The sequence below is a fragment of the Sus scrofa genome, chromosome 6 (assembly GCF_000003025.6).
Source record: "Sus scrofa isolate TJ Tabasco breed Duroc chromosome 6, Sscrofa11.1, whole genome shotgun sequence".
NCBI lineage: Eukaryota > Metazoa > Chordata > Mammalia > Artiodactyla > Suidae > Sus > Sus scrofa.
The window spans coordinates 23,110,219-23,131,307 of record NC_010448.4 but is presented as its reverse complement, the minus strand read 5'-3'; the positions used below and the strand labels follow the sequence as shown (position 1 = coordinate 23,131,307).

At 38.7% G+C, this 21,089-nt stretch overlaps 1 protein-coding gene across 7 annotated transcripts in view; it reads left to right on the top strand.

The window, feature by feature from the left end:
- Positions 1-21,089, top strand: part of CDH8 (cadherin 8) — a 721,537-nt gene that overhangs the window by 513,194 nt on the left and 187,254 nt on the right. For all 7 annotated transcript variants that reach the window (XM_021093979.1, XM_021093977.1, XM_021093978.1 and 4 more), the window contains one exon: positions 17,726-17,845. In XM_021093979.1, the coding sequence (XP_020949638.1) occupies positions 17,726-17,845 (120 nt within the window). The remainder of the gene's footprint in view (positions 1-17,725; positions 17,846-21,089) is intronic.

Genomic DNA, 21,089 nt, shown 5'->3' with positions numbered 1-21,089 from the left:
ATAGTTTCAGGCTTTTGGTGAGGTCTACATGAGATAATTAAATTAAGTAAATATGTGAGCTAGAAACGGTGGTTCCTCTATACTTGATGGCAGTTATCATTATCTAATTAAAAGAAAATATTAATATTGGAAAGTAAAACAGTCATTTGAGGATGGATTTTTTTGAAGGAGGCTAAAGTGATGTGGAACTCTCTAGAAATGAGTACATTTCCCCCTTTATGCTTTTCCTTTGAAGGACAATCATGAGTGAGATTTGTATTTAAAGATTTTCCTGATTCATAATTATTTTCTTGGGAAATGTGGAGAGCTGTTAAAGGTAGCCTTCACTTCCTGCATGAAATACTGTTTTGAAAATATTTCTCTTGAGAATTTAAAAACAAGAAAAGCCCAGACTCCACTGTTTTTAGACCTAGCCCGGTGCTCCTCATTTCACACATTTATACTCAAACATGTACAAAATCTTTGCTGCCACATTTTTCTTTCTGCCTGGAGAACAGCTGTAAAGATATTAATTGTGCTTCAGTTATAAATGGATTGCCAAAAGGGACAGAACGGGTTGTGTATCTCATCAGCATGCCCTGTCTGGTATAAATAATGAGACAGGAACTTGGTAAATTGGAAATTTGTGATAAAAATGAGATGTGGTATTATGAAGTCCTACCAGTTCCTTCTTCTGGGTACATTGATTTTTAAGGCATTCTGCAAGACTGCTAAATCAATGATTGTCTGTCACAAAATGTTGGTTAAAAGGGCTCTATTACTGGGGTCAACTACAAATTAGCCCAAAGGGTAAACACAAAAGTAGTATAAATGTTAAAAAGAAAAAAGCCACAGATGTTGTAAAATATAGTTGGAAAGGCACAGCTGTTGAAAACATATACAATCCTTTCTCCTATTCCACCTAATATTGTTAAATTTGGCAAGTAAGGAGAAGAAAAAAGAGCGGAAATAGAACTAAATTGAACTTTAGTTTATCATTTCAGTTATTTTTAAAATCAAGTTGGGATTTTCTTTGGTGTCTCCCCAAATTATCTGTGAATGTCTTTCAAATCTGCTAATTTTGCTTTTGCTTTTTGTTAGAACCTAGCAAAGTTACTTTTCCCAGTGTGGTATCCTGATTATAATTTAAAAAATTCTAAGAAAATACTGATATTTCCTGATGTGTTGTACAAATAAATTGATGCACAGTAAGTTGTTTTCTAAATGAAACCCAAATTTGGATGACGTCCTTCCTTATGTGACCAAAATGGAAGAATAAAATTTAAAAAAAACCTACACACACACACACACACACACACACACACACCTCCACACACACACACATACTGTTCCTTTCTGATGGCAAAATCAATATTCTTCAATCACAGAGCATCCTTGAAGTTGACCTACCTGCCCTGCCTCGTATCCGGAAGGTTTCATGGACACACCTCCAACCTTCCCTCTACCTTTCCTAGAAGTAAGACTTGGAGTCAGTCTCCTCTGTACACATACCGGAACCTACCCTAAGTGACAGCTTATGCAGTGATGTTTCTTTCCACACCTCTCCCCTGTCGGACTGTGAATCCCCCAAAGGCGAGAAGGACTTGCATTCATTTCTGATACTCTAAGGCCAAGCCGTTTGTGGTATATAGAATCGATAAACAGTGATAGAATGAAAAGAAGAGAACAAGGAAGAGAGAGTAAAGAGAAAGAAGGATACAAAGACAAACTTGAGAAAAGATAGATGAAATATTAATTCAGTTTTCCTGTTAAGCTACTTAAAGGTATCGTCCACGTCAGATTCATCAGTACATCTTCAGGGCTAAAAGCATAATCAGTCTCACTCTCTCCATCTCATCCTCTCTCTCTCACTTTGTGGGTTTCCATCCTCCCAGTTTAAAGAAACCCTTGAGATGTTGGCAGATCCTGATTGTTTTTTGTAAACTCAGTGTCTAGTCTTTCATGTATTTTTTGGTTTTGCCAAGATTTTAATTAAAGCAGGTAGGTTTTTCCTATTTATTCCAACTCTCTCCAAGCAGGTGCCAAACAGGTGCCAAAGTCTCACTATATTCTTCTAATGTATATATATTATATAGATAAATAGATAAATAGATAGATATAGATTTTTTTCCCTATGCTCTGCTGGTTGTTATATGGCCGTGTTTAACTTCTTCCTATACAATTGTAGAATTCTCTTTCTCCTCACACATCTTTTAGATGAACTGGGGGGAAGAAAACAGACTCTTAGCTGGCATTCAGGAATCCCTGCATCCACAAATGAGCTGATAGCACCAGAGGTGCAAATGATGGGGTTAGGAATTGATGGGGACTGATTTGGATTTTAAATCCAATAATTGATTGTCTAAGAAGTGAGGTCTCTTTGCCAAAGCTAATTTTCTAGTAAGATTCCTTATGTTGTGGTTATTTGCAAGAATTGTATTGTGTGAATTCCTCAGTTATATGGTTTAGAGTTCACAGTGGAGACATGGCTATTTAGGGCAAGATGCTGAAACTCCAGAGTTGAACTGAGTTTGATGGGAAAATGAAATAGAATAGTGTTTCCCCACTTATAGACTCTATGTCTTAATACATTTCTTTAGCCTCTTTGAGCCTATTTTCCATCTAAAAATGTACACAATCATTTCAGCTTATGAGGTGTATTTGGAGTATAAAAATGAGTAAGAGAAAATAAGGGACCTTGCATAGTATATGGGACATAGTTGAAGACAATTAATGGTATCACTATCTCTGTCCCAACCAGAATTTGGGATTAAGACCAAGTGATACCTCCCTCTTTCCAGACTGAAATTCACTACTTTTGTGATAAGTAAAATTCAATTTAGAAGATACCAATGCCAGGAGTTCCCTGGTAGTGTAGTGGTCAGGACTTGGTGCTTTCACTGCTGCAGCCTGGGTTCAATCTCCAGCCTGGGAACTGAGATCCTACATCAAGTTCTGCATGCCATGGTATGTATGTGTGTATATACACATACACATACATAATACATGTGGTCAACATATATATATATATATACACACACACAGACACACACATATATATATGTGTATGTATATATATGTGTGTGTGTGTATATGTAGGTTGTATATATGTGTATGTATATAAATAAAAATGTATGCCTCTTTTTTCCTTCTTAATAGAGTAAAAATGTTGGCTTTGGGTCAGATGGAGCTGGACTTGAATGCCAGCTTCTTAAATTATAACCTAGACCTTGGTAATAAAAGACAGTGGTGCTCTGTGTCTTATTCAGTTTATGCTGTTATAAAAAAAGAGCAATAGGCTGGATGGTTGAAACATCAAGCATTTATTTCTCAGTTTTGGAGGCTGGGGAATCTGGGATCAAGGTGTCGGCAGATTCAGTGTCTGGTCAGGACCACTTTTCCAGTTAGCAGGTGCCCATCTTCTTCCCGTGTCCTCACATAGTAGAGAGGAGAGAGAAGAAGCAAGTTGTCCCTTCTCTCTTCTAAGGGCACAATCCCTCTGTGAGGATTTTACTCTCATGAACTAATTACCAACCAAAGGTCCCATCTCCTAGTGCTGTCCCATTGAGGGTTAGGAATTCAACGTATGCATGGAAGTAGGCACAAAAAAAGTAGCCCATAGTACTCTGTTTGTGATTTTTTTAAATAGGATTAAGGAGTTTCCCTATGTAATATTAGTGGAACATCTGGCAAAGAGTGGCTCAGATTCAAGAAATTCTATCTTCATTTATTCTCCAGTTTAAGTAGAATTTCCTTAAGCACATACTAGCAAGATAGGTAGGACATATTTATTCTTGTGGATTATAGGAACATCCAGAAGGATTTACTCATGCAGAAAAGGGTCCGCTAGACCTCAAGGCCTATCAGCAGGAAGAGAGTCCAGCTCTTCTTCACCCTCCATCACCAGCTGCTCCCTGGCCTTTGCTGCCACCCTTTATCATCAGATGATTTAGTTGATGCATGGTCTCATGGGATCTCCTAGGCCAGTTCTCTGCTAGATCTGTGCTTGCTGTGGGTGAAATATGATTTTGTGGCTATTCATTTGCTCCACGATAAGCTTGGCTTTGATGCTCAGTTTTCAGACTGGCTCTTACTGAATAACCTTCATGGATATAATTGCAGCCATTCTTGGTGCAGGCTTGTGAAGCCTAGATAGACTGCAGCCTACCACCCATGGAACATACCATCTTTATCTTTCTTCCTAGTCCCGGGAGGATCTTTACTCCTGGTAAAGACACTTTCTACCTTCTTAGAACCCTCTCTCCAATAATATCTTCAGTCCATCTTTTCTTCTATAGAGAGGTTTCTTGAGCTTTTCTAAAGGTTTGATATTATACTAGCTTTTGTTTATAGCCATCAAGTGGGCTTCTCTTTAGGAAGTCAAGATCATGACTGCCTTCTTAAGAGAAGCAAAATCTACTATTTCTTCCACTAATGCTTTAAAATATGAAAATAGGTGTTCCCTGGTGGCTTAGAGGGTTAGGTATCTGGCATTGTCACTGCGGTGGCTCAGATTACTGCTGTAGCACGGGTTTGATTCCTGGCCCAGGAACTTCTGCATGCTACAGGCACAGCCAAAAAAAAAGGGGTGGGGGGGATAAGACAAAACAATAGAAATAGCACCTAATTAAAAATATAAATGGATTAAGCTGCTATATTAATTCCTGAATATGTTTTTTTCTAAAGAAAATAACCATTTTTTTTCACTTATTAACAAATATTTATATGCAGGGCACTTTCTGAGATGCTAGAAAGAAAAATAAAGACATTGGGACATATTCTCTACACATTTATTTTACATGTTCTGAGGTAAAATTCAGAAACAATATGGTGTTTGGATAGTTGCTATGAGGGCCAGTTTAGAAACCTCGGTAACTGGTTTTGAATACAGGATTTATCCCTTTCTATTTGAAAGGAGATAATCATAAATGCTTACAGGCTTGTTGCAAAGATTAAATGAATGAATATTTTATACCTGGGCTTCTTAGCATTTGTATAACTCGGACAGTGTCGAGCTATGCTTATGATGTGGTAAAGAGAAGAAGCCACATTAGAGAGGAATGGGTTAATTCTGGAGAGGAGGACTAAAGGGGAAAGTGGAACAAATAAGAAAGAATATTGTTTTCAAGAAGCTTTCAGTCTGAAAGAGAAAAATCTGTATGCACTGAGGTTTATGTATAAAAGTGGAAGGTGCCCCAAGAGACAGTCAAATAATAAAGTAGTTTTAGAGTTCAGAAGAGGGAACCATTCAGCTTAGGAATCAGCTTACCTTGAATCTGAGTCTGAACGACTTAGGTGGATGTGTTAGAGAATCATAGGAATGTACCTGCTTGAACAAGTGTGTCAGATTAAGAAAAAAAAAGAAAAAGAAAAATCAGTTGGGAAAATTAGAGAACTCTGGGTGATTGGTGTAAAGGAGCCCTTCAAAACCCATGTCTAACTCTCCATTTCCCTCCGATAAGCTCCCGTCTGATTAACCTCTTTCACGGCGTTCTGACTTGCAACACCCCACCTCTAAACAGGGACTCGAGATCCTCCTTTTTCTTAAATCTAGTCTCGATATCAGTGTCTTCTCCTCCCAGAAACCTTGCTTTAGCTGTTTTGTGACTCCTCCTGTGTTAGCCAGCTCCTTTCTTTCACTAACAGGACTTTATTACTTCACTTGCTAATTATTTAATTTTTTTGTCTTCCCATTCGTCTGCCCTTCAAGAAAAACTCTTCTAACTATGACATTTCTTAGGTTGGTTCCTAAAAGAACACATCACAGGAGCTCAATTAAAACACATATTGAAACAATAAAGGGCCCAAAGAGGGGGTGAGCCTAACTCCATTTTAGTTGCCGGCCCATGTCGGCATATTTTTTTACATCTCTTTGTAACCACAGCTCTGTGGTGATTCCCCCCATTGAAACTGACAACACTTATGACTCAAACCCAGCCAGAAGCCAGATTGGGACTGGAACCCATGGTTTTTTTTTTTTTTTTAAATTAGAATCCCTCACCTGGCATCTGGATGACTGAAGTTCAGGTTCTTTGTGTCTTAGTGCAGAAGGGAATTCAGTGAGCGACAAAGTGGTAGACAAGAAATTGATTTATTAAGATGGGATGCTTGTGAGAGATACAGGTGGGCAGGCAAAGAAGCTCTGTCCCGAGGATTAGGATTCGGTGGGTGACGTTTTTATAATCCAAGGAACGTGGGGAGGGGGAAAAGACCACCTTCTTCCCCCTTCTTAGAGAGCATCAGGGTTATATCACGAGCTTCTCCTTCCTGTTGGGTATTGGGTAAGAGAGTATTTGACCCTATGAGGTCAAACAAGGACTGCCATGGCGCTTATGCAAATCAGCAGAAGGGTGTTAACATGTGTAAAATATGCTGAATCATCCCAGGTTTCCCTCGAATGTGGGTCTCCTGCTTTGGAATGTCATCTTTCCCTTAAATTCCTGTCCTTGGTCCTAAGAATTATGATTTTGCTGCACTTGAATGCAAGCCTCATTTTATGTTTCCCTTCATAACATATGTCATGCTTTTATTTACATTTTTTTTGTTTGTTTTGTTTTGTTTAGTTAAGCAAGCCTGCTTCCTTCCACACGTTCTGATGGCTTTCCTGAGCGATTCTTAACTTGCAGTGGTCTCTCAAAGTTCCCTAGGTTTCCGTCTCTATCGATGGTCCCCTAATGGGACTTTCTACACCTACCTGTGTAGCTGTCCTTCTCCATCCTTATCACACCTAAGCCTGTTTTGTGTAGAAGGTTTCCTTCCCAGTGGTGCAGTGGCTCAGGGGCTTTCCACGTTGCCAGGTTTGCAGTTTGTATTTCGCATTCGGGAGGAAAAAGTAACCATGATGTGATGGGTGTGCTCATTAACTTGATGGTGGTCGTCATTTCACCGGGTTCACGGATATCAAGGCATCGTGTTGTACGCCACTCTAAAAATACTGTTTTTGTTTGTTTGTTTGTCAATTACACTTCAGTAAAGCTAGAGGAAAAAAAAAAAAAAAGGAAAGGAAGGCTAGGCGGGCAGCCACAAATGTTGTTGAGACTGAACCACCGGTTGCTGAATAGAAACATGAGATAGAATGTGGAGTGAAGGAGAAAAAAAATAGCTTTTATTGTTTTCCCAGGCAAAGGAAGCCCCGGCAGGCTGATACCCTTAAAACTATGCTGTCTTCTGGGGAAGAATTTCAGGGGAGTTTTATACGCTAAAAGGAGAAAAACAGGGTTTCAGCTAAGAACCAGGGTTGGGGAAAACATGCATTCTTCTTTCTTTCAAGGAATCTGGGTCATTGAAGCTGGTGTCGGGAGGTCTCAGTGTGATCCTGGTGGTGCTCTTTGGGGTTATGGCATCGTGACTCTTCCTGGAATAACGATACGTGCAAAAAGGGCATATTGTTAGAGATGAGAACAAACTAGGAGCGTTTCTGAAAAACATCATGGGCTTTTGCTCTTTAACCCGTAGGCAGCTGTGCTCAGAGTGCCTGCTCTTTATCTTACAGGTGATTGTGTTTAGGGTACAATCAAATGAGGGAGAAGCACGAGGAGGGGCTCCACGCTGTTCAGTGTTAGAGTATTCATTTCTGAAGAAGCATAAGGACTTTTCTCTTAGATGTATAAGATGCCTACATCATTATGTGTTTCCCTTAAGAGGGAACCAGGATCCTGCCCCGAGGCTGTACTATTGTTGCTTGACTGTTCCTCCCTTTTCTCTGCATTCCCTTCCTCCCTGATCAGCAAGGGTCTGAACCTGCCCTTTGGAACTCAGGGAAGATCATGGAAGCTGAACGAGGTCCATTTCCTGAAAAGAAGAAATGGGGGACACAGAAAGGGCCCACAGGACCCTCCTCAATTTCACAGGCACACTGCTACAATTTTTCTTAAAGTCCTGGATTTTAACTGGAGCATTAAGCTTATTCTAAAAGAATAAATAATGGAACAGCCACTGCAATGTTATATATTTTTTTTCTCTTGCATCTTGGCCCCCAATTCTTATGTCATCAAATGTAAATAAAGTAGCAGGATGCCCTAGAGATTCCAGGATATGACTGGACAACGTCCCCTCACCTAGGAGGTACTGATGGGCTGGTATCCTTGTGTAGCCTTTGAGTATGAAATAGATGAAACTGTTCTCATTTTTTAGATTAGAAAACGGTGGCTTGATGATGTAAAAACAACAACAACAACAACGACAACGTCCTTACCTTGTGAGAGTGGCAAGTCACAGATGTGGAATATGATCTCAGTCTTAAGATAACGTGAACAAAAATCTTCTGACATTATCACTGTGTCATATACATGTTTCCCACTGCATCGTGCTCCCACCTTCTGGAAATAAATTTAACAAAGATTTGGACAGTTTCCTCTAATAAAGTGAAATTGTGTGAAAGCATTGCTAAGATAACCTTCACTGTTGGGACAGAAACTCTGATTCTGCTGCTGCACACCTGTACTGTCCGTATCTAACTCTGAGCTCAACACACTGTGCATACTATGCAGATCGCCTCTGTGTGAGTGAATGAATGAATTCAGATAATAAAATAGAATAAACGAAGCTTCCACCTACTGCCATCTGACACATTGTAGAAGATACCTGCAGTGCCACTGGTAGCATATTTTTGCAAGGTCAGGATGGAACTAGCTGTCAGCCCAAAGCATAAATGATGCTAGTTTACATCTTGAGCATTTGCAGGATTTCCTTCCATAGGTAGCAGAAGAGCAAAGGCTTGATTGCTGGGATAAGTCTTAGAAAAGAAACTATACTCCCCCCCCTCCCCCTCCCCCATCAGTCGCATTATAAAAGAATCATTCCTTTATTTATGCACATGAAACTGTAAAACAGACAGTTGGTTGTTTTCACATCCAGGCCTCCACTTGTCCTCATTATCTGTTTGCGAAAGCAGTGGGTAGGCCACCCTCCTGGCATTGTGTGCCCAGGATACAGAAGGCACTTTTCTCCTGTGCATAGTAAACATGGCTGAGATTTTACAGTTACACATTTTCATACAATATTTTTCGTTTCTCTCACTCGATGCACATTACAGATGTTTTCTGGAACCATGCATGGATGAATAGAAAACATCTGTGGGCTCCAGTGCATTTTCTGAAGTGTTTAATTGTTCCAGAAACTTTCAGGCTCATTTTAAAAACAAAATGTTAAGTGCATATGGATGTTTCATTAAGTTATCAAACTGTTTATACCTCGAAATGCTCCAGAATATAATATAAAAACTGAATTTTATTTTCCCAGTTTATGTCCCAAAACAGAGCCAGAGAAATGACAGGATACATTTCGGTGCTGTCCATCCGCCCGCCTGCAGTTAAGAATCTGTCCCGATTCCCATAATAAATTCAATTTGGAGCATGTGGAATTTGGCAGCAGCATTTCACTGCAGGGGCTGTGAGTTGGCACAGAAGGAGAACACCCAGTGATCAATGGTTAGACCTTTGCAAAAGAAGATGGAATGGGAAGTGATTGCTTAGGATTGCATCGTGTGGCATGTGTCTTCTGAGGTTTCTACAGTGAAATGGCAAGTGGTTGCTGCCTCAGCCTCCTGTTTGTTTGTTTGTTTATTCATTTATTTATTGTCTTTTTGCCTTTTCTGGGGCCACACCTGTGGCATATGGAGGTTCCCAGGCTAGAGGTCTAATCAGAGCTGTAGCCACAAGCCTACGCCAGAGCCACAGCAACGTGGGATCCGAGCCACGTCTGCGACCTACACCACAGCTCACGGCAATGCCGGATCCTTAACCCACTGAGCAAGGCCAGGGACCGAACTCGCAACCTCATGGTTCCTAGTCGGATTTGTTAACCACTGAGCCACGATGGGAACTCCTCAGCCTCCTGTTTAAATGCAAGATTGATCACCAATGGAAGAGAAGGGTTAGATCTTCTGTTATCACCCTGAGGTAACTTTCCTATGGTTTGGGGCACAAACTCCTAGAAGGAAGTAGAAACCTATCTTCCTGCTTATCAGTGAATGGGTCGGATAGTATAGTTCACTGGTTGGGGAAGCATTCTCCATACACATGATTTAAAAAAAAAAAAAAAAAAGCTGTAATTTTTACTGATCCATGTTTAATCCTCCTCCTCCTCCAAAGACCCCCTAAGGCATCCCTTGGAGGTTTGGAGATTTGACATGTGTCTTCTATAATTACATAATAAAACTGAAAAGAAAAAAATCCTGGTAGGATTTAGGCCATCCTTCCCACTGAGGGAATTTGCTTGAAGCCCTTCAGGAGACATGAATGTTGAAGCCTATGGTATCAGAGAGATGTGCAGAAAAATGCATTGGCTGCCTGCATTTATTGCTCAGAATTTTTCTTAAGGACACTAGGTTTGTGCTGTGTTGTAACTGGACGGGGGGCACATAAAGCAGACAGACAAATAAATCTCTAAAAGTACATGCCAATCATGTACAGCAGAATCCCAGGGCATGGTTCAATAAAACAGAAGAAAAAAAGGGATTTTGCATGACACATCTAAAACATCCAGGGCCAGATGCTCCAGCTTCTAGTAAGCGATAATTTAAACGTCAACAAGTTACACAGCCATTATGAAATTATGGCTCTGCTACTCAACAACAACCCAAAAGGTTGTCATAGCAACACCTGTGCCCCATTATGTCTTGCATTGCCTACTACTTGGGGGAATTAATAAGGAGGATGAGGGAAGATGGGCTGAGGGTTTAATTTTATTAAAATAATGAAGGCAATTGTATTGGTTGCTGTGACCTGTTGGGCCTGTGATCTTTGAAAACTGTAAATGTTTAAGTAAAAAATTTTCAGATGATAATGCCAGACACTCTGTCTGGGGATTGTTCACACTGAACCTGGATGAGGGTAGCCAAAAGGTCAAATCCAAAGTTGGAAGATGATCTTAGGAGGCCAGGAATGCATACCTTTCTGAATTTCAGCTATTGCAAAGGTTCCGCTGCTTTGTTTTCCTACCTGCTATTGAAATGCTTATTCTCTGAAAATATATTGCAAATGAGTCTTTGCAAATGGGGTTTGTGTTCTTCTCATCATAAGAGTTTTAGCTTTTCCAGCGTGCACATTTTCACGCTGCACCAAATCTTTGTTTTTCTGCTCGGGGTGTCAGCACCAGCATTTTTCTTTCTGAATAATGTGCAGAATTGGTGTGCTGACTTGCTCATAAAAAAGTAGAGCCTAGCTAACAGAGCTGCACTACTCAAACCCCAACATCTTATTTTTCCCGAAGGCCTTTCATCTTAGTTTGTCAGCAAACTGGAACCTCTAACCTGACAGTGTAAAATTTTTGATGGTTAATTTTGCTTGTAGTGTTTGCTGTCATTATAGAGGGAGATATGTGGGTTCTGCTGCTGAAGGGAGGGAATTTTCAGGTAGGGCAAGAGGCAAATGATACTGGGACCCCTCTGTTAATTAAAATCCAAGCAGAACTGTGGCAAATCGCACTTTACCAAGAAGCTAAATGCAGAAAAATGGGTTTATTAAAGGCAGAATTCACCTTGGAATTGATGTATTCACACTCGACTTGATACTAGCAGGATGAATTGTGGTGACAGGGATCATATTTGTTGACAACAGCTGGAAATACAACAGCTATATTATTATAATTAGGATCAGCATCAAGTTGGATTATAATAGGGGCTTTCTTGGAGAAATGGCACAGTGTCAAATTTATAGTCACTATCTAAATGAGTCTCTTGTATCCTCGACAAAGGGACAAAAACAGTTCCAAATGAAAACACAAACAGAGAATCCTGTTGTTATATTTCCTGGATATTACTCAGGGTCCTATTTATCACACACCAACACTCGCCGCTTTGAAGAAACATTATCCTGCAAGGTTTACACTTTTCAATTTGTCTCCGTGGTCTGCATTCTGCATGCATTTCCATGGAGAAGCCTACACCGCAGCTTGACTAGAAATCTTTTCTGCAGCAAGATTAACCTCAAAGCATCCATTTTTCCCCCTCTGGGTAATCACTTGACTAATGCATCCACAAAACCTCCACACACATCTATTCCAGTGTACAGGTGCATCAGCAGGCTTGAATCACTATTAGGAGAAATATCATCCTTGACGGAAAGTAGTGCTGCCTTTTCATTTCCAGGTGTCTGAAGTTGAAGGGTGTGGATTTCCTGGGAAGCCAGACATCAGGCAGAAATATCCTGGATGAGGTTGTGGTAAAAGCTTGTAAGCTTTGTTACAGTTTCTAGCCCAGTGGTTCATTTTGGCAAGCGTGGGGGATTTGCATGGACTGGGAGATAATGGCATTCAAATGTGGGCACTATTCATTCAGTTAACATTGAGAAACTTGTTCAGTGCCTGGTCTTGTGCTTTCTATACCCAAACACATGGTATTTTTGAGCCTACAGCAATTTTAGTCCACAGAGGAAATTGACATGAAATTAATTGTATAGGAAAATGTGAGATTGTGTGCATGTGAGCGTGTTCTTTTCAAAGTCACTTTCTTATTAAGGATGTGGACATATTGTTACATTTGGGAATGTGTTTCCCCTTCCAAATGTGAGGAAATAAGCTGCTATTAAAATGACTTGAGTTCCCATTGTGTCTTAGTCGGTTAAGGACATGAAGTTGTCTCTGTAAGGATGTGCATTCAATCCCTGGCCTCACTCAGTGGGTTAAGAATCTGGTATTGCCATAAGCTGTGATGTAGGTCACAGATGCGGCTGGGATCTGGTGTGGCTGTGGTTGTGGTGTAGACAGGCAGCTGCAGCTTAGATTGGACCCCTACCCCAGGAACTTCCATATAAAAAGAAAAAAAAATTAAAAACCTGGAAATATTATTCCACTGCATGTAAAAATTTAAAAAAAGACTAGATGATATTATACTTAGTTATAAATTATAACATCCATCACCACTTAAAATTGTAAAAGACTAGTTTATTATTCAATCTCTCATGTACATACACAAAATGTACATGTAATAGTAGTGATAATAAGCTCTCAGAAATACTGTGCAAATAAATCTTTTATACCTTTTGCATGTTATTATAGCTAATTATCTCAAGGAGCCTGGTATATAACAATTACTATCACCTTCCATTTTTTACATATTAAAGGACCTGAGATTAGAGAAATTTTGTTACTTGGCCAAGAACAGAGAACTAGTAAAAGTTGAGAAAGGAATATAAAACAAATGTTCTGGTTCAAGACAGCTTGATTCCAAATTTATCTTCTCAGCCATTACTCCATACTTACTGTTGTCTCATTTGATCCTCACATAAAACTTTAAGGTTTGAGAAATAAAAATTACTGTTTTTGCATATGAAAAAATCCTGAATCTTGGAGTATGTGATCGATGGAAATCTCGTCCCCTACTCTTGCCTCAGTGTTCGGTAATGTGACAGTGACTTCTCATAATAAGATAATATCCATTTATGGAGTTCCCATTGTGGCTCAGCAGTAACAAACCCAACTAGCATCTGTGAGGACACAGATTTGATCCCTGGCCCAGCTCAGTGGGTTAAGGATCTAGCATTGCCATTAGCTGCAGTGTAGGTCACAGGCGCCGTTTGGATCGGGCGTTGCTGTGACTATAGTCTAGGCTGGCAGCTACAGTTCTGATTTGACCCTCACCTGGGACCTTCCATATGTCACAGGTGCAGCCCTAAAAAGCAAATAGTAATGATTATAATATCAATGTGTATTAACCAATAGAAATAATATGATCTTCATCTGTTTTGTAATGGGAACTACCCAAGGAGTTATCTCCAACTTGTGTTTAACAAGAAATAATCTTCATGGCTCTGTATACAGTAAGAATGGTTGAAAAATTCTTCATTTTATACACAATCTGAGCAAGAGTTCTTCAAAGTAATCAGGATAGAAATTACTGCTTCTCTGGAGGAGGGGGGAAGTTCAATTTTGAAAAGTCTGGTGCCCACTCCATTTGTTCTGAACTGTGGCTTTACATCAGAATTGCCTGGGAAGGCTGGAAAGTACTCTGCTGTTAATTGCCACCCCATGGACCTGAAAGGAACCCCAGGGGTCTAAATATTTTTCAAAGCTAGATTCTCATACGTAAGCAGAGTTGGTGCTCACAGGCTTCGCACATGTTCATTTCTCTACTAACCCCTACATATATTATTTTGCTTGATCCTCCCGGTAACTCTGATATTCACTGTAGATGTGGAATCCAAGGCTAAGACAAGGTAAATGATTTGCCCAAAGAGACAGAGGTCCTTGTCTCAGAACAGTCCATATGGAACTATTCCATCTGTGAAACTCTTAACACTGCTGTGCCCGAGTACACCCATCCCACAATATATTGACAGGGATTCTGTTCATGTCAGTGTCGAGCCTTATGTCTTTATTTTCTCTGTGCATTAAGGCATTTCTAATTTGAGCCCCCCACTAGAAGATAATTTTATTGACTCTGAAAGTTTTTTTACTCCATTCATTTCTCTTTTTCTAACCTAAACAAAGACTGGTATGGAATGCTTATTCTCTTTAACCTACCGTGATAGTGTATAGCGCTTGACTTTATTTTTCTGATAATGTGTTACTTCATAACAGGAGAAAAACATTTCTTCTAAATCAACAAAAAACCAAGGTAAATACACAACACAACAAAACAAAGGAAAATAAAAAATTACTGCATGGTCTTCTGCATGGAAGAATTTACCCTTTCTGGATCAGTCTCTGAACACAGTTCTTTCAGTAACTCTTGAGTCTTTGTGTGTGTGTGTGTGTGTGTGTGTGTGTTTCATTTTTGTTTTTTGTTTTAATTTTATGGCTATACCCATGGCATATGGAAGTCCCCGGGCCAGGGATTGACTCTCACCAACAGCTACAGCAATGCTGGATCCTTAACCCACTGCACCAGGTCAGGGATTGAACCCTCACTTCTGCAGAGACCTGAGCTGCTGCAGTCAGATTCTTAACCTACTGTGCCATGGCAGGAACTCCACGATTCATTTTTTAAAACTTCTTCTGAACTAATTTTATTTTTATCTATTTTTTTAGGGCCACACCTGCAGCATATAGAAGTTCCCAGGCTAGGAGTTGAGTCTGAGCTACAGCTGCCAGCCTCCTCCACAGCCACAGCAACACCAGATCTGAGCTGCATCTGCAACCTACACCACAGCTTGCAGCAACACTGGATCCTTAACCCACTGAGCGAGACCAGGGATGGAACCTGCATCCTCATGGATACTAGTTGGGTTCTTAACCCCCTGAGTCACAATGGGAACTCCTGAACTAATTTTAGACTTAGAGAAAAGTTCCAAAAATAGTTCTCGTATACCACTTACTCAGCGTACCTTCAGGTGATTGTTTCATATAAACTTAGTGCAGGGACTGAAACAAGAAAATCAGCATTGAAATCTACACTTATTGTCATTACTTAGTGTCAGCATTTTATCACCTCGTAACTGGACTATTGCTATAAACCTCATAACTTGTCTGATCTCCTCATTTTCTATACTTCTGCCTCCAGTTGAATCTGGGAGCATTAGTGGAGGGGCTGCCAACATAGTGTTAGTCTTTACCTGAAGTATCTTCTCTCTTTCCTACAGAAGGAAACCAGTATCCCACCCCCACCCCATCTTGACATTCGCATGCCTCTTGTATTTTGTTCTCAGCTTGCGTCACCAACCTCAGCTTTAATGATTGACTTTCACAGTCATCTCTCCTCCTAGAAAAATCTAGTCACTTTTATTTTACTATACTCCTCTCACCTGGAATGTTTTTCCTCCAGTTCTTCTCCATCCCACTCAATATTCAAATAACTGCAAATATTGTACTTTTATGTGCTCATTTCACCTGCTAGTTGATGAGCTACTTGTGAAAGTGATTCTTTCTTTATTTATTTTTTTGGATATTGTTCCCAGCGTCTGGTGGGATGTATTACACAACCAACACTCCAAGTATGTTTTTTTTAATTTCTTACTGTAGATTTTTGTAGAACTTCTGAATCATCATTCTGAGTAAAAATTCCACTTTAACAGTGTGATAGAAGCCTCGACAGATACCACTGTTACACTGTCCTATCCAGTGACCGTAATAGAAATACTTCCCAAAGATTTTGATGGGCAAGATCTTGCAAAAGTTCTACTTTGTTTTGGCAAAGAGAAATGCTTCTTAGATCCACTTTCAAGTCTCTTTAGGTTTAAAACACTCTTCCCTTAGCTGCTGGGAGTGTTCACTATCGACAGCTCAGGGCTGATGATCCCTCGGCTAAAGAGAGCTGCCTGGACCAAGGCCAAGCCTCCATCCTCAGGACAGGCTTCCCACAGCTAGTAACTGGTCAGTGCTGGCATAGAAAGCCCTGGATGGTTCTTCTGTCACATCCCAGGTCTAGAGAGGAGTCCACTGAGGTCTTTGTTGTAACCGCATCACAGTCCACCTGACCCTTCTTTGCAATCTCCTTGTCCTTTTCACTTCCCCACAGTTATCAATCAAAGAGATTCCTCAGTAAAAATTCAAGAATTTTTATCTTAGAATGCATTTCTAGGAAACTTATTTGTGATATTTACCTATTCTTCCTCATTCAACCACTGGAGAATGTATTCATTTATCCTTTCATCCCATTAGCAAATACATGTTTGATAGTTATTATATGTCACTTACTAAATGAGGAAGACCTTGACCCTGCCCTCATAGAACGTGATTCTTGTTACCACACCAGACTTCCCCAGTGTCTCCCCACGTTCAGCAATTCCCAGAATTCCCTAGTCTCTAATACTTTGCTTTTACGGATGCTTGACTTTTTGCTTAGAACTCCTTCCCTGCCCTTCTTCTCCTGTTTAAATGCTACCTGTCTTTTGTAATTTCCACTCAAATGCTGTGCCTCTCAGAAAGCTATTCCCCACCATATCCAGTTTGGGCTGAACTAAATGGGGGATGCAAATGTGATGCTATTGCCTTCAGGTGACTTTCTAGGTATATTGGTCCCTCTCCCCCTCTTCTCTCCCACCATTTAAGTGCAAGCTTTTTGAGTATAGATTGTTCTTGCATGTATTTGTGCATGTATACACATGCACACACACACAAATACATATATACACAACATATACAAAGTGTATATATGCATAGACATAATAGATTATGTTATATAGTTTATATACATGTACTTTCTATGAGGCAGGCTGAATGTGCTCATTTGCAAAATGATCGAGCGAATAAAAATAGAAAATTAATCTGGGGGAAAAAAAGGTTTTGATGCTATTATCCACAGGCCCAATTATCTAAACATGCTGATTAATGGGTAGTTCCAATATAATTTTATATTCTGAGGAATTAAATAAGATGGGATCAAATATTCCTTTGATATTTTTGTACAGCAGCTTTTTTTTTCAGCAGTCAGGTTTTCTAGGTACATTCAGTTGTGCTTTTGCAAAACTTAAATGCTACATGTTATATCTATCATGTTATTAACCTTATGTTTCATATTTCTTTGATGTGTTTCCTTTTCATATTCTCTAAGCTCACATGAATCTGATAGGTATCTTTAAAATGGAAACTACAAAGGAATCTTCAATAATATGGGTTCTAAAAGGGCTATCTCTATATAGTACTCCAAGTTAGCAATACTCTTTCTTTTAAAAGACTTGTATATTGTTGAGGTTGTGATAGAACAGTTTATCTCCATATTTTTAAAGAGATTTCTTTTCCTCCTTATTCCCATACATGGATTTCTGTATAACATGTTTGACAAAATTTAGGTCTTGGCAAAGAATAATGTGTTAATTATTATTTTCTCTCTCTTCCTTTTCTTTTTCTTTTTCTTTTTCTTTTTTTTTAGGTACATCTGTCACTAATGTAACAGCCACCGATGCTGATGACCCAGTTTATGGAAACAGTGCAAAGTTGGTTTATAGTATCTTGGAAGGACAGCCTTATTTTTCCATTGAGCCTGAAACAGGTTTGTGGCCTAAATTTTGAATTCTGTTTACCATGTCATTGCCTTAGGGAAATGCCTTTTTTTGGGGATTTGGATTATGAAATGTTATGGTGAAGTACTTCCCTGCCTAGATCAATAATATTTGAATGAGTTATTCCATGCAATGTGAGGCTCATGGCAAGCCTGACAATCATTTTGATACATATTAAAATGAATTGCAGATCTTTTGTAGAATATCATCTTGTTAACAGATAGCTTGGCACCATTTTTCACCCCCCTGGGGGAAAATGCCCTTATACATCAGGCCAACTTAAACATCAGATTTAAGAATGAATACAGTTACTTATGTGCTGCTTGTTGCTTGGTAACATTTATAAATCATTCTAAGTTTCAGTTCCACATATATCCAGTGGGTTTGGAACCTTCTTCATAGTCTTACAAGGAATATCAGATGAAGCCATAAATATTAAACATGCAGTATGCAACTTGCAATGATCATTCTATGCATGGATGTCATCTCATTGGCTATTTGATACCTCATTTGTAAGACAGGATATTGATAACTACCCACTAGAACTCTTATGAAGCAATGATTATTTTTGCCAATGTTAAAACTAGCCAATATCCTGAGTCTAGTGATCAGATTTTAACAAATAGGAAATACATTATCTAAAAAGTGAAACAAAAAAAAAAATCCACTTTTTACCGATTTGGAAAATAAGTCCATAAAATAACAGTTTTTGTCAATGAGAACAGGTCTTTTATTTTTTAACATTAACAATATGGTAGGAAAGTAAAGCCATCTTGCCAGACTTCTTATAATCTTCGGGTTTTTTTGGTAGCCTGTTTTAAAATTGTTATAAATAACACCATCTTTTGTATATACTATTCCCCTGTATCTGGTGGTTTTGTCTGCAGATTTCCAAATAGAAAAATTCAATATGCAGGCACATACATATATTGTTTCTTTGATTCATGAGTTTTCAGCAAAATTGAGATGAATTTCCATGTCTTACCATTAAGTAAATTATTAATTAAATAAAAAATTTAAAGCCTCTTGGCTTTTTTTTTTAATTCAAAGAGTAAAATCCTCATGCATTTAAAAGGGAGGAAAAGTACATTTATACATAAATAGGTCATGGCTTAAAATTGAATTTATATTTGAAAATAGGAAAGAACTCTTGTAAAATACATTAATTAAGGGGCATAATTATGTGTTCTTCCTCAGTGATGAGAGAAGTCTGCCATAAACTTCCTCTCATTTGTGCCCTTTGTAGGCCCTGAGGAAGTGGCAGAGAAGGTAAGTCAGCTCTGCAGTTTAAGGGAAAAGAAAAAGTCTAAAGATGTCTTATTCCTTGGCCAAAGTTCCAGTAAGAGTTAGGACCAGAGTTGACTCACACCCAGGTCCTTAATTTCAAAGCCTCTGTCAGATACCTTTGAACTTCACTTTTCAAAGGCAATAATTATGGTAGAGTGGCTTCTGCAGAAACAGAAATGTATTCACTGCTAAAGTGAAGTTGAGCAGCTCCTGCCTTTGCTCCTTGGCTGTTTGTTGGTTGACTTGAATCTTTTGGTTCACCATTTACAGTGTAATATATTGAGATATAATTGGTACATGACATTATATTAGTTTCAGGTTTATAACATAAAGATTGGATAATACAAATATATTGTGGAATAATTAGCTCAATAAGTCTAGTTAACATCCATCACCTTACGTAGTTAACAATTTTTTTTTCTTATGATAATAACTTTTTACAATCTACTCGGCTGGTAACTTTTAAATACATGACACAGTATTATTAACTGTAGACACCATGCTAAACATTATATCCCCAGGACTTACTTTATAATTGGAAGTTTGTGCCTTTGGATCAGCAATGGATATTAATTCAGCGGCTGTCCGTTCAACATTCACTATATGCCATGTACTAAATTAAATATAAAGAGACAAACTCACAAAGGCTAATCTCAGCCTGCAAGCATCTCACAATCCATTTTGGAAGGCAGATTTTGTTTTTTTCGACATAAATACAAGGAAGCATGCTGATGTTACTTAAATAATTTATATCTTAAGATAACTTACCATGAAGTGTAAATAATAAAAGTCCCATACTAAGTTAGAAGATTTGGGTAATTTTAAATCTCATTGACATATATTGCCTTTTGCTTAATTAAATGTTGTCAGCAACATTTAATATTTACATTTTTATTTAGCATAATGAATATTTATCTCAACACATTCATTTTAGCTTTTATTTCCAATTTGACAGATATAAAATAATCTGACTTTTATTTTAGAAAGTTTATGCTGGTACTGTTGTGGAAAATGTAATGGAAGGAAATGATATTGAAGAACGTACCTAATAGTTGCTTAATAAATATTATTTGAGTGAACATGAGGTTTTTAAATAAAGCAGACGTGATACAGAAAGAGAGGCTAAATTTAATAATCAATACAATCAGCATAAGTTCTTTAGATAAAACATCAATAGGTATGAATGAAATATAAACATTATTGTGTAAATGCTTATATAATTACACTTGAATATGTTCAAATGATAGCAGTGTTAGTTGTTCCTAGATAGTCCAAATTTATCTATCTCTAAGGCCTTTGTTCTATTAAAAAAGACTGAGGTTGGTATGAATGTGTGAGTGTGTGTGTACATGCAGTGGAGGAGGGTATAAACACAGAAACTAGGAATATTTTTTAATATTTTGCATTAGAAAATATAGGAACAATGTACAAAGGCCATTAAGCGTTTAAATATTTTTTATTTATTTTTATTTTTTGTAAGCAAAGGGAAAGAAAATACCCTTTCTGGTGACCAAAAGATGTGTATCATTTGTGTCCTTTAGGAAGTTGACTTTGAGGTGGAGTAAGGAGAACACGTAGCTTATTGGGGGGTTAAGATTGTGAAAGATAGAAGAAGCACTGTCTTAGTTTCAGCGGCAGTAACAAAAATGCCATAAACTGGGTAGCTTATAAGAATCAGCAATTTATTTCTCAGAGTTCTGGAGGGTGGATGTCTTCAGGGTGCTGGCATGGTTGGGTTCTGGGGAAGACCCTCTTCTGGGTGACAGAGGCCGATTTCTCCTATCTTCCTGTAAAAAGAGCAAGCTAACTCTCTGGTCTCTTTTTATATGAACGTTAATACTATTTATGAGGGCTTCACCTCATGACCTAATTACCTTTCAAAGCCCCCACCTCCAAGTACCATCAGAGGGGGTTTCGTTTTAACATATGAATCTGGGGAGGGACACA